The sequence below is a fragment of the Poromitra crassiceps genome, assembly GCF_964638095.1.
Source record: "Poromitra crassiceps genome assembly, chromosome: 9".
Taxonomy (NCBI): Eukaryota; Metazoa; Chordata; class Actinopteri; order Beryciformes; family Melamphaidae; genus Poromitra; species Poromitra crassiceps.
The window spans coordinates 49,172,542-49,191,792 of record NC_139630.1 but is presented as its reverse complement, the minus strand read 5'-3'; the positions used below and the strand labels follow the sequence as shown (position 1 = coordinate 49,191,792).

The 19,251-nt window shown below is 43.7% G+C and overlaps 1 protein-coding gene across 1 annotated transcript; it reads right to left on the bottom strand.

The window, feature by feature from the left end:
* Nucleotides 1-569: 569 nt before the first annotated feature.
* Nucleotides 570-18,897, bottom strand: LOC310782365 (adenylate kinase 9-like; the record flags this gene model as incomplete). Its single annotated transcript, XM_083643030.1, has 35 exons — nt 570-778; nt 1,051-1,165; nt 1,314-1,416; nt 2,056-2,154; nt 2,631-2,800; nt 3,203-3,399; nt 3,688-3,905; nt 4,090-4,236; nt 4,388-4,589; nt 4,762-4,975; nt 5,509-5,727; nt 6,415-6,630; nt 6,715-6,783; nt 7,165-7,384; nt 7,589-7,707; nt 8,042-8,323; nt 8,410-8,613; nt 8,763-8,908; nt 9,285-9,482; nt 12,843-12,905; nt 12,996-13,081; nt 13,169-13,277; nt 13,435-13,573; nt 14,613-14,734; nt 15,476-15,798; nt 15,917-16,056; nt 16,302-16,403; nt 16,607-16,681; nt 16,980-17,102; nt 17,477-17,635; nt 17,809-17,921; nt 18,111-18,207; nt 18,309-18,361; nt 18,451-18,514; nt 18,805-18,897. The coding sequence occupies 35 exons, from the start codon at nt 18,895-18,897 to the stop codon at nt 570-572; spliced, it is 5,208 nt and encodes a 1,735-aa protein (XP_083499156.1).
* Between the last annotated feature and the right edge of the window lie 354 nt (nt 18,898-19,251).

Genomic DNA, 19,251 nt, shown 5'->3' with positions numbered 1-19,251 from the left:
TATTAAAAAGTACACAGTATGTCAAAGTACAGAGTGAGTGTGCAAATGACTACCTATGAAGGGTAGGTAGCACTGGTAGGGTATGAAAGAGTGCTTATATCTGTTGCTTTTAACTGGAAGTCTGGGTACCAGATGGCAGAAACTGAACCTGTAAACGATGGGAACAAGCAGACAGAATGGAGTTTGCTTTCTTACATATTTGTTTGTTGTAAAGATCCTGAAAATAGTTTCCTGAGTAGTGCTATTTATTTTGTTAGAGACATTAACCACGTTAGTACATTTTTGTGTTTAACTTTAAGAGACTGAAACAGCAGATAAAAGAAAAGTGAGCACAGACTCATTAAAAGATTGGTTAAAAAAATAGTCATCAGGGTCCTGTCAACCTGGAACTTAGCGAGTTTCCTGAGACAATGGAGATGCTGCTGGCTTATCTTGTAAACCATGTCAGTACCTGACTATTCAACTTATGGATACTGTCATAGCATGAAACATGCATCTTTAATGTTATATTCCTTCCACGCAGTTCATCACACCCTATAAAATATTGTGCTGATATTGCATGCTACAGCCTACAGCACACCATTAGCTCCTGGGAAGTCTCTCAATGCCAGGAACCTGTGCAGTTTAAACTCAAAGTCAATGGGATGTTCGCGAGGCGGCCTGAACTTCCTTGTCATGGTGGAGCCCAGGTAGGGGATGAGCGCACAGCTCTCTTCAAACAAGGCCAGCTTCTTTTTGTACCTTTGGCGGGCGGACTCCGAGCTCTTGTGGTTGAAAGCTGGAGAAAAAGTGAAAAGAGGAAACAAGGATGAGCAAGGACGAGACAATTAGTATATGATGAGACGAGATAGGATTAGATTCTAATCTGACACTCAACTGACTGGGATAGTAAACCTTGACTCAGCTCTGCCATGGAATGCATCTCATTTTTCATGTTGATAAATGTAGTGGTAAAATAAAACACTTTATGTCCTTACAATTCGCCTTAACAAATCACGCATGAAACCATGATGTGGACCAAATATGTCTTCGACATCTTGTTTACTGTACCTTTAAGATAATAGGCCATGTAGATAAGAGCCGATCTTTGCACACTGAGGAAGGGATACTTTGGTTTGAGACACCCAACAGCTGTCATGGCCTTGATGACTGCTTCTGCCACACCCTGACAAAAGTACAGGCTTGAGTAAACACACATATCTCTGAGACATAATGCAGAAATCTAAATAAAAATGTTGAACGTGGCATAAATGCTTTGCAGACAGGATCATTACAGAATACATAGATGTTGTGTGCATGAGTGTGGGTCTGACCTGCTGCAAGTAGCCCAACATTGGGAGAGAGGTGAGCTGTACAGGCTCACGAATAGGAGGAAGCTTATTGGGTAGCTTCTGGTCCCAGTAGGTTTCAGGAAGCCTTCACGAGGAGTATCAACACCGAGTTTCAATGAGGCTTGGTAGTTGCATTAAAGTGCCAGACCAACACTTATCACAGGCAAGGAATATTATGCTGTCTTTATGCAAAGTAGTAGGAAGTTAGAACAGATTTCATGATAACAGAAATGATTTGCACAAGTGAATATCCCTTGTGAAAATAAATGTGAGTAAAAACTTAAAAAGTACTAAAAACTTCTAATGCACTGTATGCTATAGGACAGTGGTTCCCGAACTGGGGTATGCCCATACGTTGTACGTGGAGGTACTACAGGGGGTACTTGAGAGAAAGGGGAAAATTAAAAAATGTCAGAATAAATCATGAAAATAAATGAAACGTTAAAATAAATCTACTCAGGAGGCACTAATTGCAACTCTTTCACCCCATTTCTTATTTTGTAGTGTTAGTATATTGTTCAAAATGTGGGTTATTATCACATTCATTCATTGCATCATATGCTATAGTTTTCTCTTGCAGTTTTCTAATCGAAGCAAAATGTCATAATCGGGTAAAGGGGGCACTTGTATTCAGAAATCAGGGAAAGGGGGTACTGAAGCCAAAAAGTTTGAGAACCACTGGACCATAGGAGAGGAGACGCACCATAGAGGAAAGTTTCCCCACCTTAGAAACTTGTCCTGCTTCTGCTTTGTCTCCAAAATGTAGATCCGTCTCCGGTATTCCACAGCATATTCCATGTTTCCTCGAACCAGGGCTTCGTACCTAAGGACAAGTTACAAGTTCCATCAAGATAAAACTATAGAATATGGTTATACATTAAGGGCATAAACAGGAGATTTGGCATAAATCAAACAAACAGTGGTACATATTATTTACCATCCAGTGTAAGTCTCATGCTTTACACTCTGTGTGAGGTTCTGTTTGCTTGTTCCATTTGTGCTGGTATGTGGACAGATTTCTGTGCATGTATTGTAGGTTACTTCTGGTGATTCTGATTTTGATGCACGCTCTCACAACCTTTATTCTAACTTTATCACAAAGTGATCAAATGCTGGTATTAGTTAGTTTTGTAATTTCCTGTCTGTCTGCCTTCCCTTGGTCACCTTTGCTGTAAGATGTAGAAGCTCTTTAGCATAATGTCTGTAGAAAAAAGTACATTATATTATGCATACTGTACCTATGCTTTCCAGTAAGAGAGAAGTATGTTAGGGTGCAAACTGTATTACAGTGGAGTGTACCTCTGCTGTCCATCCAGGTAAGTGACGGGGCAGAATCCTTTCATTTCAACTTGCTGTGGGAACCTGTTCTTCACCTGAGCCTCAGTCAGCTTCCTTGGCAGCAAGTGTGGTTGTGGGAGAGTGTACGGGCAGCCAGGGACCACAAACTGATTTGGAGTGGCCAGGAACCGCTGTGGTCGAAAGGACAACATTTTTTGTGTGTTTAGGTGACATTATTTGCTAGATATTTAATTTGTGAATGCTGCCTGAACTTTTATATAAATATGTATAATATATCGGAACTATATTATATTTATAAATGTAAAAAAAAAAGGGCATCCCCCCCAACGTCAATTCAATTGTAGGATCACTTCAAAGAATAATTGATAAGCAAAAATGTAATCAAATATGTTGGATAATGATAGAAATACGTTTTAGAATTGTTAAATATTGGAGAAAATTGGAGAAAAAAGGGAAAAAAGCTTAGCCAACTAATTCTGGCATGAAGAACCATTTTCAATAAATCACAACTTTAAATCACTAACTTTGATTTGGCTATAGGCTATTTAGAAATGAGCCCCCAGGACACTGACCTCCAAATGGTTTCTGCAGCACATTTTGTAGTAGTGTCCCCTGTATTCAGCCGCTAGTGCAAGGGATGCAGTATCTGAGGAGTCCAGCAGGTGGTGATGTAAAGCCAGGCAGACAGGGCAGTAGTGGCCAAATTCTCCCAGACGAGACTGCAGCTCCCTGGGGGTGATGCACAGCTTGTGGATGCAGGCTGCCTGGCCTGCGAAACCAATGTACAGGGGAAGATGAGCTAATAGCTCATCAATCATAGAATGAATGCATCCTCTTCAAGTGTGGTTTTTAATGAATTTAGCTTTGCTGTGCTATTTTTACTTGAGATCTAAAAATGCAAAATTACTGTTAAGTTCAAGTGCAAATAAGTTGCAGCAGAATAATTATTTACAATATTTTCAGCCATTTCATCACCCACTAGTAGGCCATCCTGGTGGCCTGGGATCAAGACAGAAAATGTATGCGGTTCAAGAGGTTCTCCTCCTCCAGAACTTACCGCAGCGAGTCCTCTCCAGGTAGCTGTGGATATGTTTAATGCTGATGCCAACCTCCTCTAGAACGCTGTTCCAGACCCACCATTTGCTCTTTAACCCATCCAGCAGGACCCAGTTCTTGTACTGTTGCTGGAAGTGTTGTCTCACGTGCTCCACCTCCTGCTTGTAACGGGAGTTACGGATGCGGAGGATCTCGGAGCTATCATGCATCAGGTGAGGCCTACGATGGGAGCGGAGGGAGAAAGGAAGGGACAGGGGGACACACCTTATTCCATTAGTTTGTACGTTTGTGATGTTCCACAGCTTACAGACTGTGCCTTGCAAATTCTTCCAGATTTATGAAGTAAATATGCAACTCTAGTGATTGTAGCCATGTTGCTATGGTTGTGTGTGTGTTCTCTGACTTGTTGGGCTTCATCTTGTCGATCAGGCCTCTGTTCAGCACCTCCATCGTGTCCATCCCAAGTTCCACTACTGTCATGGGGATGATACTCCGAGCCTCCATCATCTCAGCCTGCTTAAGTGTCATCGGGAAGCCGTCCAACACGTACCTGGAAGGGCAAACAAGTCAGCGTTACAATGCCTCCACAAACAGAAAAATAACCTGGACTGAGTTCCAAGGTTTTCAAAAGAGAGCAATAATATATATTATTTAAAGCATTTTAAAAGACCTTTGAGGAGCCTGCAGAGATCCTGTCTTACCCTCTGGTGCTGCAGACTAAACTCATGAGCGCCACCTCCAGACACTGAATGGCCAATTCATCAGGCACGGCAAGGCCCTTGGAAAGGTGCTTCTTCATCTGGACAGCCAGCTCGGTGTGCTCCTGCGCGTTCATCACCATGCGCATAACACCGCCGATGGACAGCCGCAACAAGCCATACTTGTGAGCAAACATATGTGCCACTGGAGAGATGAAGGTAACAACAGAGCAAACCATGAGGGGAAGATATGGGTGAAAGAACTGAGCACAAGGAGTACAGTAGGGAGAGAGATATGGTAACGTACACTTATTATCGTATATTTCTACATAAACATTGACTATGAGTGGATTATGTTTCAGCTGTTTGAGGCTGACCGGTGGTTTTTCCAGATTTGGGCGGTCCTATGACAGCCAGTTTAATGGGGAGGGAGGGCTGGGGTTTGCACTGCTTAAGGTACTTCATGGGGTTGAGCATGAATGTGCCGCGAGTCTCCTTGGATGCAAAGAAGTAGATATACTGGTGGAAGAGCAGAGGGTATGTGGTACTGAGGGGCCCCTGCGGTGGCTGGATCAAGTCTCCTTCTGTGTACTGGAGAGAGAGAGCGGGAGGGAGACAGAGGGCGAAAGAGAGAGAGAGACAGAGGGAGAGGGATAGAGAGAAAATACAGTACGTCCAGGAGGGAAACATGTTGTTATGTCTACAAAGGACGCCAGCATCCCTGGTCATAGAGACACGGCATGAAATAGGCCACGCCCATCACGGGGGAAAAGCTCCGTTCATTTCCACACACCAGTGTCATTTTCCTTGAATTAAACATAGCTAAAAGCTGTTGTGTGGTGGGCTGCGCAGACAACAAATGTAAAAAATCGCCAGTTAACATTTTTTTGTACTCCTGAGGACAACAAGGAAGCCATTGAGAATTGGCGAGAAGAAAATGTGGATCTAGCTGTCAAGGAAGTAAGTTGGAGTGTTCATCTTCCGTATATACGATCTTTTTGTGCAACACGCAACCATGCACGCGACATAGGAGAACGCCAGGATTGGAGGGGGGGTTCCTGTTTTCCCCCGTCTTGGGCGTGGTTTCTGAATGATGACGCGTTACGCAGTGTCTCTATGCTCACCTTGACGGGGTCCCAGCAGCCAAAGCCACTGTGGAACTTGTAGGAGGAGCGCAGCAGCTTACGTGCCAGGCTGGGACTGATGGGTTGGCATCTCTGGAAGAGCGATCCCCTGTTGGTCAGCAGAGGCTGGACCTTCTGGAGCAGCTGGTAACGCACAATCCGTGGCTTACGGGATGCACTGATTGACACTTTAGGGATGTTTAGTTCACTCAGGAGCTCCTGATAATAGCAGTGGGCAAAGCATGGAAGTACAATATGAAAGCTAGGAAGTTTTGGTTCACACTGTGTAGGTCCAACACTATCTATGGGTCCAACCCATGTCTCTGTCGTGTCGATGGATGTGTACTTATAGACTGTAAATTAGTAGCTAAGTGTAATGATGGAAATGGCCATTCAGCGTGTTGCTGATATTTCTCAGACCGCTATAAAACTAGTGCAAAGCTTATCAGAATCAGAATTATTTTATTTGCCAAGGTATGTATCACATACTAGGAATTTGTCTTGGTGTGGTTGGTGCTCATGTAACATTGATAAGAACAACAAATATATGAGAAATAAACAAATAAGATATAAAGGATCTAAAGAGATTATAAAAGGATTCAGATATTAACAGATATAGACAGTATCAACAGATATAAACAGTATTAACAGAATATTGACAGCTAGGTGAGGTAGCCCAAGTTTGCTGTTTACAGAATATGTACAGGGTCAGGATGCATCAGAGGTAGCAGCAGTAAGTGAGCTTTGTGTTGACACGGTTTGCAGATAAGTGACAGTCAGAGTAATACAATTATGCAAATCTGTTCTCACTACCCGGTGAAATAATAACAGAGATGGTATGGGTATGGCAACCAAACATTAGTGTCTGTCTAGTTGCCTTCATGGGTGTCTCGTGTGTCTTTGTACCGTCACACTGCTGAGGTTGTTGTCATCCGCCTCAAAACGTTCCCCGATCTCCATCTCCAGCCTCTCAGTGGCTGCCTCCTCAGTCTCCTCACTCTCAGTGGCATCGCTCTCGTCGTCAGGAGGGAACTCGTCCTGCAGTACGGCCTCCCACTCGTCCTCCATGTCGTCTATGGGTTTGTCATCTTCCTCATCGTCTTCGTCCTCGCTATCCCTTATCTGCCCGGTCAGAAGACTGTGGTAGGTAGGTGGTTGCTTAATGATGGAGGAGAGGATAATAATGTTTATGATGACATTGCTTACCTTTGTTCTGGATGTATTGGTGGCTTGCTCTGCCATGAAATCAGCCCTTCTCTTGGCAATGTTGTCCTCCTATACCACAGAGATGGATATAATGTATCACATAGAATTTCACAATAAAGCACAGTAGCGCACACACCGGTATAAGCAGTGCTTCTATGCATGTATGTACTATGATATAAGCTAGCTTTATTCATGGTTCAGTTCATAAGATTTACTTGCAAACAAAGTAGCCTAACGTTAAGTTTGGCCAGAGAGCTGGGATCACATTCAAATAAACTGACAATTAATTGGGTCGGTAGTATGTCATCACCATGAATGCTTTCCATCAAGACAGCAGGAAAACTGAGCAGAGAAAATGGAAGACAGGAGAGAAAGTCCTACTGGTCCTACTACTGTTCTCAATAATGAAGGTGGTGGGACAACATTACTAGAAAGTTGTGACTTGCTCACCCGAATCTTCTGACGTAGGTCACGGATGAGCTTCAGCTGTGCTTCGCGGCGGTTGTGGCGTTCTCTCCAGGCTTCCAGGTGAGGTGGCAACAAGCGACTCACAATGTCCATGGCATCCACCGCCATGATAACTGCAACATCAGGGAAGAGCTGCCGCTGCACCATGTACTGCACCTCATCAGCACTCTGAGGGAAGCCCTCCAGGATAAAACCTGTGGACCTAAGAGGCATGTTGAGGTCAACGTTTGTTGTGCAGAGAAAGAGTGTGAGAAATCCAGTGAGAGATTAATTTGTGTGTGTGTGTGTGTGTGTGTGTGTGTGTGTGTGTGTGTGTGTGTGTGTGTGTGTGTGTGTGTGTGTGTGTGTGTGTGTGTGTGTGTGTGTGTGCGTGTGCGTGCGTGCGCGTGTGCGTGCATGTGTGTACTTGTACGGCTCCTGTTTCCAGTATGGTGCCAGCACCATATCCAGGATCTCCGGAGGTAGAGAATCTCCATCAGACAGGTAGGCTTTGATGGCCTCTTCACCATCAGTCAGTACCACTTCCTGCAACAGACAGACGGGCCCAAACACGAATGATATCACTGTAAACAGTGATGAGTCCAATGTCAAATAACCTGCAATATTTTATTTCACCAACTAATGGACATACTGTCCAGGCAAGATAGGAGCCTTATACTTCAACAGGAGAAACAGTTATGCCATTTGTGCTGGACAGATATTTTACACACAGTCTTTGTGTGTTTCCATCACTGTTTATCAAATATATTCTCTCTCTCTCTCAAAACTTTTCAGCCTCAAATAAAAGTAATAAATCATAATTTGCATGAAATATACTTGGATAGGAACCCAGCTACAAAGACGGCTTATCAAATCTGACCTCTGCCTCCATGTCAGGCTCATTGACAGGAGCGCCCTCTGTCTTCTGCTCGTCCTGGCCCTTGACTTCCTTCATCAGGGCCTCCAGCTCTTCAGGAGCCTCCTCCGGGGGCTCTGCCTCGTCGGCGCGGGGCACTCGCCTCTGTGTCTTGGCCAGGATGAGTTCTTGTAGGCGCTCCCTGAACTGAAGGTGGAAGACGGCCAGCTGCTGGGCCAGCCACTCGCCGTGAGTGGTCTTGCCTGAGCCTCGGGTGCCCAGCAAAAAGACCCTCATGGACGGGGGCTTGGAGAGAAAAGGATACGAGAATGTGTTAGGGCTCTTTTTTATTTCACTTTGTCTCCCTCGCTCTTTCTCCTATCAGCCCATACCTTCAGAGGCTCGGCCCGTGCGACAAATTCTGCAGGGTTTTGAAGGAAGCGCTGCATGGCCTCCGAGCTGGAGAAGTAGTAGACCTTCTCCCGGTACTTTGCGGCAATTTCGTCCGTACAGGGCCACAGGACTTCATGGTCTTTTAAGGCCACGGGGCAGAAGTGAGCAGTATCTCCCAGTAATCTCTTAGCTGTTGTGTCCTCCTGATGGCATGCAAGGAAAGCAGCAAACAAAGTGAGAAGGTGAAACTGTTTAATATTGCTCTTGTACGACGTAACAAAGAGGAGGAGTGTAACAAATTCTCACTGGAAAGATTTGACCAAGGTGATAAAAGTGAAAAGACTATACTGACTTCATTGTCTCCCTCAGCTGTATCGTTGTCCCCACTGGCCTCCTCTGCTTTCTCCAGCTCTGTTAGGGCCTGGATATCCTGACTATCCTCTTCCTCCTCCTCCAGGTCCACTCCTGTCAACTCCCAGGACTCATGCTTGAATGGCTCTGCAGAACACACATGCAAACCAGAGTGTGGGGTTGGGATTTGTTTCTTGCCAAGGATGGATTTGAATTTGAAATTATTGAAATCAATGTATACAGTTAGTTGGCATACCGTGTAAAATTATAATAATGCTCTAATGACGTTTTGGACTAATGCAAGCAACAACAACAACAACAACAACAACAACAACAACAACAACAACAACAAATCACATGCCATGCTAATGGATAACCTATCAAACTTTTTTCTTTCTTTTGCAGGATAGTGTGCCCAGAGGATTTTAATTCCTTGTGCTTCAAACATATTATTAGCTAACTGATGCATGCACAGTCTGCACACACACATGAAAAGGCACACACACTGTAGATCGGCACTCACTCTCCATCTCCTGGACCATCTCTTCAAGCAGGTCCTGAGCAATCTTGCTGCCAATCTCCAGGACTGAGGCCCTGCCAACTAAATAAGGCTCCATGCGTTGCCATTCTGCCGCAAACTGCTTCAGCTGCAATTTATAGTCCTCCATCTCCGGGCCGTCTGGATAACCCAACTCCCACTTATCGGGCAGCACCACATCATCTTGAGCGACACAGAGGAGAGTAGGAGGTCAAAGAGAAAAACAACTACAGGTCATTTTGAGTCCCATGCTGCGTTTGTGAGGATTGTGGAGGCTGTGTGAAAAAAGTGAGTAATGATTGAGCACTGATGACTTGGACTTGGACTCGAGTATTCATGCATTTCTGAGTTTTTGGTCTGATAAAAACCAACAGTTTATAAACAAGCACAGATCCTGTACAAGCCCACAGTGTGAGTTGCAACAGAGGGGGCAGCTTACGTGCATTGTGGCTAGATGGGCTACCAGGCATAGACGGAGTCTCAGTCAAGAGTCAAGACTCTTATTAGTCAATGCGGCCCTCTAGAGGCCATGTGATGAAGCACATCACCAGCAGGCCCGTAGCTACCATTGAGGACACCGAGGTCATGACCTCGGTATTTTCCACACTTTTTTTTTTTTTTTTTTTTTAACACATTGACTGCCAGCCCTTTTTTCAATGCTGTAGGTAGGTTCTGCCAGGTTTTTTTTTGAGGATTCTGGCTCATTTTACAAGAGCCGAGGATTCTTTTCTGCTAAGATTTTGTGAACACACAATATCTCAAAACAACTAATAGAATGTGTGCTTTCTCTGTCTAAAAGAGTTAGTTTGTAGAGTTAGTAGTTATGTAAGCATTAGCAGTTGAATACAGCACGGTTTCAGCGTGAGAAAAATTATTCAGAGATAAACGGCTTTTTGTGAAATTCGATAGAACAGTCACTTTAACCATTCATTTTTGGCATCAGTAAGACCTAAACAATAGTTTTGAACAGTAATTTCCTCCATAACAGCAGGAAACTCCCCTCTGCTTCCAACTCCTCCCTCCGTGGGCGTTCCTCTTGGCTGCAGCCAGCGGCCGTGTCACAAGCTTGTCACCAGTCTCACTGCTTTGCAGCTGCTGTGCGGCTGTGCCTGTCTGAGCGGCCGCTCTTTGAGGAAGTCTGGTTGGACTCGCTCGCTTCTTGGAGTTTTGGTTGAGAGCTTTGATCAAGCTTTTGCGATTCTGGTCATATTTATGCTGCGTGTTTCAAAGTGTGTTCCATCCGTGATCTATTATGCAAATTTGCAATCCCGCACTGCCAGCAATCAGCGCGAAAACGAAAGCGTTTTCGCCAATCCATTTTCATGAGAATGGCTTCGTCACACTGCTTTTTGCTTGCCTTCCTCCTTCCTTGTCGCCACTTAGTGGGTGGGTGGAATGGGTTGTACACGTTGTACACGTCCAATACTTATATAAGAGATGTAAAAGGGTTAGATGCACATCCCACCGTCAAAAAAAAAAAATCGATTTTTTTGACGTATTAACACGTTGAGTGCCAGAGCCGAGATATCTCGTCTTACATAATCCAACGCTTGAGTGCCAGAGCCGAGATATCTCGTCTTACATAAAAAAAAAAAATTTTGACGGTGGGACATCAATCAACCCCTTTTACATCTTCGAGATCACTATTGGAGCAAGAGAATGTGTATAATCTATTTTACCGACCACTAAGTGGCGACAGTGCTCTCCTGACTAGAGGAAGGCAAGCATTTTTTTAACTTGTCACGCCATTCTCACCCCAGCCATTCTCATGAAAATGGATGGGGGAAAACGCTTTCGTTTTCGCGCTGATTGCTGGCGATGCGGGATTGCAAATTTACATAATAGATTACAGGTGGAACACACTTTGAAACACGCAGCATAAATATGACCAGAATCGCAAAAGCTTCTCTCAACCAAAACTCCAAGAAGCGAGCGAGTCCATCCCGACTTCCTCAAACAGCGGCCCGCGCAGCCACAGGCACAGGACAGCAGCAAAGCACTGAGACTGGTGACAAGCTTGTGACGGCCGCTGCAGCCAAGAAGAACGCCCACGGAGGGAGGAGTTGAAGCAACTCTCCCTCTCGCTCTCTCCCTCTCTCTCTCTCCTCTCTCTCTCTCTCTCTCTCTCTCTCTCTCTCTCTCTCTCTCTCTCTCTCTCTCTCTCTCTCTCTCTCTCTCTCGAGAGAGAGAGAGAGAGAGAGAGAGAGAGAGAGAGACGAGAGAGAGAGAGAGAGAGAGAGAGGAGAGAGAGAGAGAGAGAGAGAGAGAGAGAGGAGAGAGAGAGAGAGAGAGAGAGAGGAGAGAGAGAGAGAGAGAGAGAGAGAGAGAGCGCACAGAGTGGGAGACAAGGGCACCCATAATCACAGGCACGTGAAGTGGTTCTAAAAATCCATTTATCTCCAAACTCTCTGAAAATCTCTGAAACCATGCTGTACTCAACGGCTAATATCTACATAACTACTAACTCTGCAAACTAACTCTTTTAGACAGAGAAAGCACACATTCTATTAGTTATTTTTAGATGATTGGTGTTCACGAATTCTTAACAGAAAATAATCCTTGGCTCTTGTAAAATGAGCCAGAATCCTCAAAAAAAAACCTGGCACAACTTACCTACAGGATTGAAAAAATGGCTGGCACTCAATGTGTTAATACATCAATGGCAGTGAACCGCTGGATTTTTTTTGACGTATTAATACGTCAGTGGCAGTGAACGTGTTAAGAAAAATAGCCCCGGTCCCCAGATCTATTCATCTGTCATTGATATTTTAATGCGACAGTTGATCGGAAATGCAACAATTTGCTTCCTCTCTGTGTGCTATAGAAGGAAGAGAGATACTCCCAACATTTAGATTTTGCATTGAGGCTAGATTGGGGCTAGACTTTGGGGACAGTTCTATAGAGGGTATGCACACCCACTGGAACACGCCCCCTCAATCGGGAACGAGTGTCAAAATGAGTGTCAAATTCCTCCCTGAGCAGCAGGTGTCACTTATCTAGGCTGATTACTGCATTCAAGCTCAGTCTTGCTGTGACTCAGTGGGCGTGACCCCACAGTGACTTCTGCCTCTGTGACATCACATGCATACCCTCTATTGAAGTGAATGGGTAAGTAACTCCCCTGTAAGTGATGTTTGTGTAGATGGGCCATTGTATTTAATTGAGCAGTATTCTGCCATGTGACCTGTATGCAGAATATAAATTATATTATATGGGGAGACATTTATTTTTTGTATCATTTTAAAGCAACAGCACAGTAAAGAGGATATTAATCTAACATGATGTCTGTCGTTCTTTATCGATCTAGCCTCTTCATTTTGCTCTCAAAGTGCACCAGATTGAAGCATTTTACTTTAAAATGGACACAAATGGATTTTCTATCCGCCCTGGGACCCCCACGCCGCGCTAAAATGACCTCGGTATCTCTCAAACCCTGGCTACTGGCCTGATCACCAGTAAGCGTCCCGTTCCCCTAGACTAGAGTGACTCACCTGACATTGCCGTGTGTAGTCCACGCTGCAGCTATGCTGTGTGAAGTCTTACCTGCTTTTTGGATGTGGATGACAGGATGTGAACTGCTGTCTCCATCAGATTGGTGCAGGTTTTCTGCAAAGAAAAATAATCAATGTAATAAAAAGGATGCTAATCAAGGTGACAACAGGATTTGAGGCAGTTTACAGGCAAACAGATTAATACCATCAGTCTCTTCAGCAACTGTCTCCAGATTAGCATGTGGTTCTGCTGGCTTGGCCTCCAGCTCTGAGAACTGCTCTTTACGGTTTCTAAAATGGGGAGAAAGGCAGGTCAAAAACTATGCTGAAACTGGCTTCATAAGCTCAGCTCTAACACACCATTTGATCTTCACTCACAACAAGGTCTGCTTCTCCTTCTCAGACTGTTCTTCCTGCAACCTCTTCTTCACTGCCTTGTCCACAGTCTCCTTGTTCATCTCATAGTGTCTCCTCAATGCTGTCCTTCCTGTAGAATACATTCTCTATCAGTGATCTATCAGTTAATTAAATATGAGGGCATAACAGGTAGACTGCATGAATAGAAACACCCAAACTCAGATAGCCTATATCAAAATAACATCTATCAATTTGCGGTGCTTTGTTTCATCATTTCCTGCCTTCACTGTCTTTGAGGCAGAAGAGGAAGTCTGGCAGGATTCCATGATTGGCTTTCTGTATGCCGGCCAGCTCGGAGTGGTTCTTGGGGAAGTTGTCGAGCACCCAGCCAGTTCTCACCTCCGCATCTCCATCCACATCTTCAATCTGTAACACCAGCGTTTTGCAATTTAGCAGCATCACTGCTAAGCCTTAAGTCTTTATTGCCATTTCTCTGGATAGTGTGGCCATGTTTAGCAATTAACTAAGGTCTCAGGCTGTCACTGAATGTGTTCGCACACTCATGAGTATTCTAGATAATAGCTCATATTCCAGTTATAGTGCTATACAGAACAAGCTCTTTATACACATCCAAATCCCTTATACAGTATATATACTGTATAAATGATTTGGATGTATATAGCAAGAAAGGTGTTGTGATTCGGACTTTGTCAGACTTTCCCTGTCTCTAGTCCCCTCATGTCCCTCATGTTTCACTGTCTACTTCCAGCAGATCTATGTTAGTCTCTAGTCTGTGTCTTTAATCACTTCCCTGTGTGTATTTAATTTAGGTTCTTGTTTCCCTGCCAGTCTTTGTCTGGTCAACACAAAGTTCACGTGTGTTCTGTGGTGTTACCTGTTGTTCCACATTACATCTTTGTTTCATTATATACCCAGTTTTGGTTTTGTCATCATCTGCCTCCTACTGTTGTCCTACAATTGGGTCCTACACCACTCACTGTGACAAAAGGTGTATATATACCAGGGTGGGAATTTTGTCATTTTAGGGGCAAGGCCATCTGGTCTCCGGCATCACACAAAAGATGTAGGGCACAAGGCCACATGCCAGGGCACAAAGGCCATTGATCTATTGACATCGTGAAGAGCGATATTTCTCAAATGTGTGTTAAAATGAGCCAACTACACATCCAACGGCGGCCATGGCCTCCATGTAATTCCCACCCTGATATATACTGTACATTTTTTTTTTTTTTTTTTTGCTATTTACTTATATTCTAACAACAGTAAAGGATACGCCTAGTTTGTATTTTGGGTTTTTCACAATCAGGATAGATCTTATGCAGGCTATAATAAACTGGTGTTTACATGCTCCAACTCACAGAAGGAATGCTTACGTGTCCTGAATAATATCTTTACACTCCACAAGCTTGTAAATGGAGATGACATGCTTCACATTTGGGCATACCTCTTTTATACGCTTCTGTAAAACATCAGCATACAGGTCAGAAAGAGGTGCTGGGCTTCTTTGTTCGACTTCTCTCAGTGCGGAAAGCACCATGGCTTTCACCTCTGGATGATCTTCTGTCACTGAAAGCAGCAGAGAGCATTTGCACAGTAATACACATGCAAGCACAAAACCACAAGAGGGTGGTTCGTGAATCCCTGATTAACAAGATAATCTATTTCTGAATAAATATGTAAAAGGTAAAAAAAAAAAGTGTCTGTGTATGAAAGAGTGTATGAAAGAGTATGTATTTTTTAACAGCTCCACAGAATTTGTTGCATCTGATTAAATAAAATATGACAGCAATACACACACGTGCGCGCACGCACGCACACGCACGCACGCACGCACGCACACACACACACACACACACACACACACACACACACACACACAATATCTATATCTATCTATCTATCTATCTATCTATCTATCTATCTATCTATCTATCTATCTATCTATCTATATATATATCTATATATATATATAGTGTGTGTGTGTATATTGTGTGTGTGTGTGTGTGTGTGTGTGTGTGTGTGTGTGTGTATATTAGTTGAACCGAATAGTTATTGAAATAATAATTTCAGTAAAATTGGCTGAATCCACATCCATACTAGTATTCATTATTCTTCATGCGATATGACATTTGCAAGAGTACTTCTGTGGAATAATGCATTTGTTAGTAGAAAGCAACACTGCATTAGACTTATTTTGAATAGTCAGTTTGCGCAAGAATATACAGTGATATATATAACATAATTGTACAAGTGATAGTGAATCTTGGTACAACCAACATATGATAATCCACACCAAACTCAACTCACCACAACTCGGTGTGCCATCCATTTCCATCTTCATCTTGACTTTCTCTATGGCGATCTGTGTGGTGTCTTCTTTGATTTTGTCCAGCCTGTCCTGCTCCAGCTTAGCCAGGACCGGCTGCATCAACTCCTCCATGTCGAGCACCAATGCTCCATAGTGCTGGGCTAGAAGCTTGCATAGGGTGCTCTTCCCGGCATGCGGGGGCCCAATAATGGATACCTTGCAAGGGGACTTGGGCATTGGAGGAAGCAAGTACCGCTGGGGGGTTACAACAAACTTCTGATAGGCCTCCTCAGATGAAAGGATGTACATCTTGTCCTGGAAGCTGTACAGGGGTCGACATGGGAGTTAGTTGATAAAGTAAACAGATGAATCTCATCTCACTTTACGCCAGTGACTAAAGTCCTGGCCAGGCTATACCCTCCTTACAACTGATCACTCACCCCACACATAATTCAGACTTGCCCTGAATGACCTTGCCCTCTTTCAGAGCAACAGGGCAGGTTCTACCCCAGCGGCTCCTTCTCCACCTGAAGCCAGGGGCCACTGTCTTGGAGGAAGACACAATTCTCAGCAGCTCGTCCTGGAGGAGAGATGGCCTCGGGATTAGACTACTACTCTAATTAGAATTGTTAGACCTTTCCAATGAATCCTTGACAGTACATTGTTGGATTCATTAATCTACTAGCAGCACCTCAGCAATTATGGCTCAAACTGAAGTTGTTTGAACTAGTTTTGGTGCATTCAAAGAATTGACTATAGTGTGTTTTGAAGAAAGAGCTTCTCCTAGATTCGATTGAATACTGAGTATAGTCTGTAATGGCAGACCGTTTCAATCTCATCAGGAAATTCTTCATCATCATTCTGGTGGAGACGGACAGGAACAGAGACACTCTTCACTGCCATGGATTCCAGACGGGACATTACAGACTAGAGGCAAAGGAGTCAACAACACATTGACATCAGCACCAGAGAAGGAGTAAATAATTATGCACACACAAATGAAACAACAAAAACACTGAACCTAACTCAAAGTCATTTCAGCAGCATACCGTAATATATGCAAGATCATTTTTTATTTTTACAATGCATATTCCTCACAGACTATTAACCCTTGGTATTGCAAGACTTACCAAGTGCAGCTCCTCAGCTGTGTTGTTTCCATCCAGCTCAAACAGGTAGAGGGGGTCGTGGTCAGCCATGTAGTCCTGAAAGAATAGCAATCAAGTCACCTACACAAATTTGGCTAATCTCTGCCAATAAGCAGAATCCATTTTGACCAAAGTTGAATGGATGACTTTGGCACCGTGTTCTAGCATGAATAAAAACATACCATGAACTTGATGGGATAATGGATAATTAAAAGCCAAAATGTCTAACTTTGAAAGCCCATAACTCTTTACATCACTGGTCTGATATTGACACAACTTGGAGGGATGATGATCAAACTGACGAGCCTGATAGGAGCACTATAAACAAGGATTTGTGCTGCCCAGAGGAACTGACCTCCAGGGGTCTGAGCATAGTATCCTTGTACATGTTGATCCTGAGATAAGCATTCTTGGTTGAATTTTCTTGCGTCCACACCATCTGGTGGATGATGTCCTTTTGGAGTTCCTTTTCCTCGACCTGCAACCCAGAGCAAAAATAATCAGAAGCTATTAATATCAAAGGAGAGCAGACATTACAGGTTTAAATGTGACTGCTAGACAATCAGGCATTTCATTTGGAATGTTTTTAAGTTTAGAGAAAAGTGAAATGCAAAGGCAATATAACAATGCAACAGTAGTGAAAAGCTGTAGCTCACAGCAGGCCATCTGTAGGGTAAAGGTTACTACCACAGACATTTCAGACATGCATAGCTCAACAAGGTCATTGGCACGTGTAGATGCTTGCCCTTGTAGCACAAAAAATATTGATTGCGTGTCAGAAAAATAGTCTAAAACATAAGATGGGCAATGTTACACCCAATGGCAAATGGTGTTTTTCCCGATTAGACATACCTGCTCCTCCTCATCCCCCACTAGATCCTCCCCTCTGTTCTCCTCTTTCTTCTTGGGGTCTACCTTCTCTGGGCTCCACTGTTCCCTGGGGTATGACTGGCCTGTCTCCGGGTGCTGCTTCAGACCTGACAGCCTCTGGATCAGGTCCTTGTCCCCACACTGGTGGTGGAGGATGGGAGAAAAAATAATCAACCCACTCACACATTGACAACGCTATACCAAAACCAACCATAACATGGAAATTTTGAAAATGAATCAATTTCTTTGCTAAGCCATATCAAATTGAAAGCTATGCACTGCTGCACAATTCTAGTAGAGGAAACCAGGACAACCTTGATGCTGATGATGAAATCAGGTGTTAGCTTGAGGTTTTTGATCAGCTCAATCTGCTCATGTATCTTCAGACACTCTTCCGACATGCAGGGCAAGCAGCTCAGTACGTAACCTGTACCACAACACATTGCACTATCACAAACAAGCCATGGCAAAGCTGGTGTGTGAATGACATGGTTGACACCTCGCTTCTAAACAAAACTGTGCAGTGCTGCCCCATCGCTTGGATGCTATTACTTATTACTGCAACTCATATGACTCATCAGTGCTTCAAAATGATAAATTGAGTTAATTGATTTACCATAGTGTTCCACATCTGGTGAGTTAAGCCTGGCAAGAATCAGCTCGAGCACCATGTCTTCTGGTATACTTCTCCCCTCTGATAAGATATCTAACAGCTGAAATGGCGAGACAAGGCAACTCATAATATGACAACAACGGGACATTTAGGCTAACAGTACTGTTCTGTGAGTGACCGCAGATAATGCAGATTACTCACCTCTACGCCTTGTTTAGTTTGATCTTTTATGTGTGTCTTGAGTAGTTCTGTCTCTGAAATATTGTAGATGATGATCATAAATGTGTAAAACGTTTTACAAAGACAGTACAGTATGTTGGGCTAGATACCAAAAGTTACTTGCCATCAATCAAGATACACTTCCAGGAGTCTGCTATTCGTTTGGCCAAGGTGGATTTGCCAACACCCTGCCAAAAAGGATTCTGTGAGCACCCATCACATCATAAACTGTAGAGCATTACTGAATGTTGTTACTATTGACATAATGTGCCTATGTAGGCTATATGTTGTGTGTTGTCTGTGTGTGTGTGTGTGTGTGTGTGTGTGTGTGAGTGTGTGTGTGTGTGTGTGTGAGCAGTGATGCCTGTTATCTTTCATCAGTGGGGTGTGTGTGTGTGTGTGTGTGTGTGTGTGTGTGTGTGTGTGTGTGTGTGTGTGTGTGTGTGTGTGTGTGTGTGTGTGTGTGTGTGTGTGTTACCGGTTTTCCAACAATGATGAAGCAGGTGGGTTTAGCAAGAAGGGTCTCTCTCTCAGCTTCATCCTCATTGAGGTTGTCCACAAACTTCTCCATATGAGCTTAGTGTAACCTTGTGTTTTGCAGTCTTTTCAGAGGCCTACTATAGAGACACTAAGACAAATTGGACAAAAAGATAACAGTGAAAGACGCCTGGCCTGTCACGACGTTTGTTTGAACCTAGGAGTTAACATGACATTAACACACAGCTGATTAGCTGACTGTAATTGATTGCTTGCTTAACGAAATTACTTGACGTTTACTCACCGTTAGTTTTCGGCATTCCAACAATTCTTTGTCATTTTGTTACCTAACAATGTCATACCAACCGTTCGTTGGTGAGTTAGCATTGACTGAGTTAGCTAACAACACAGCTGGTAACCATAGCAGCCAGCAAGGCACCAGAGCGGA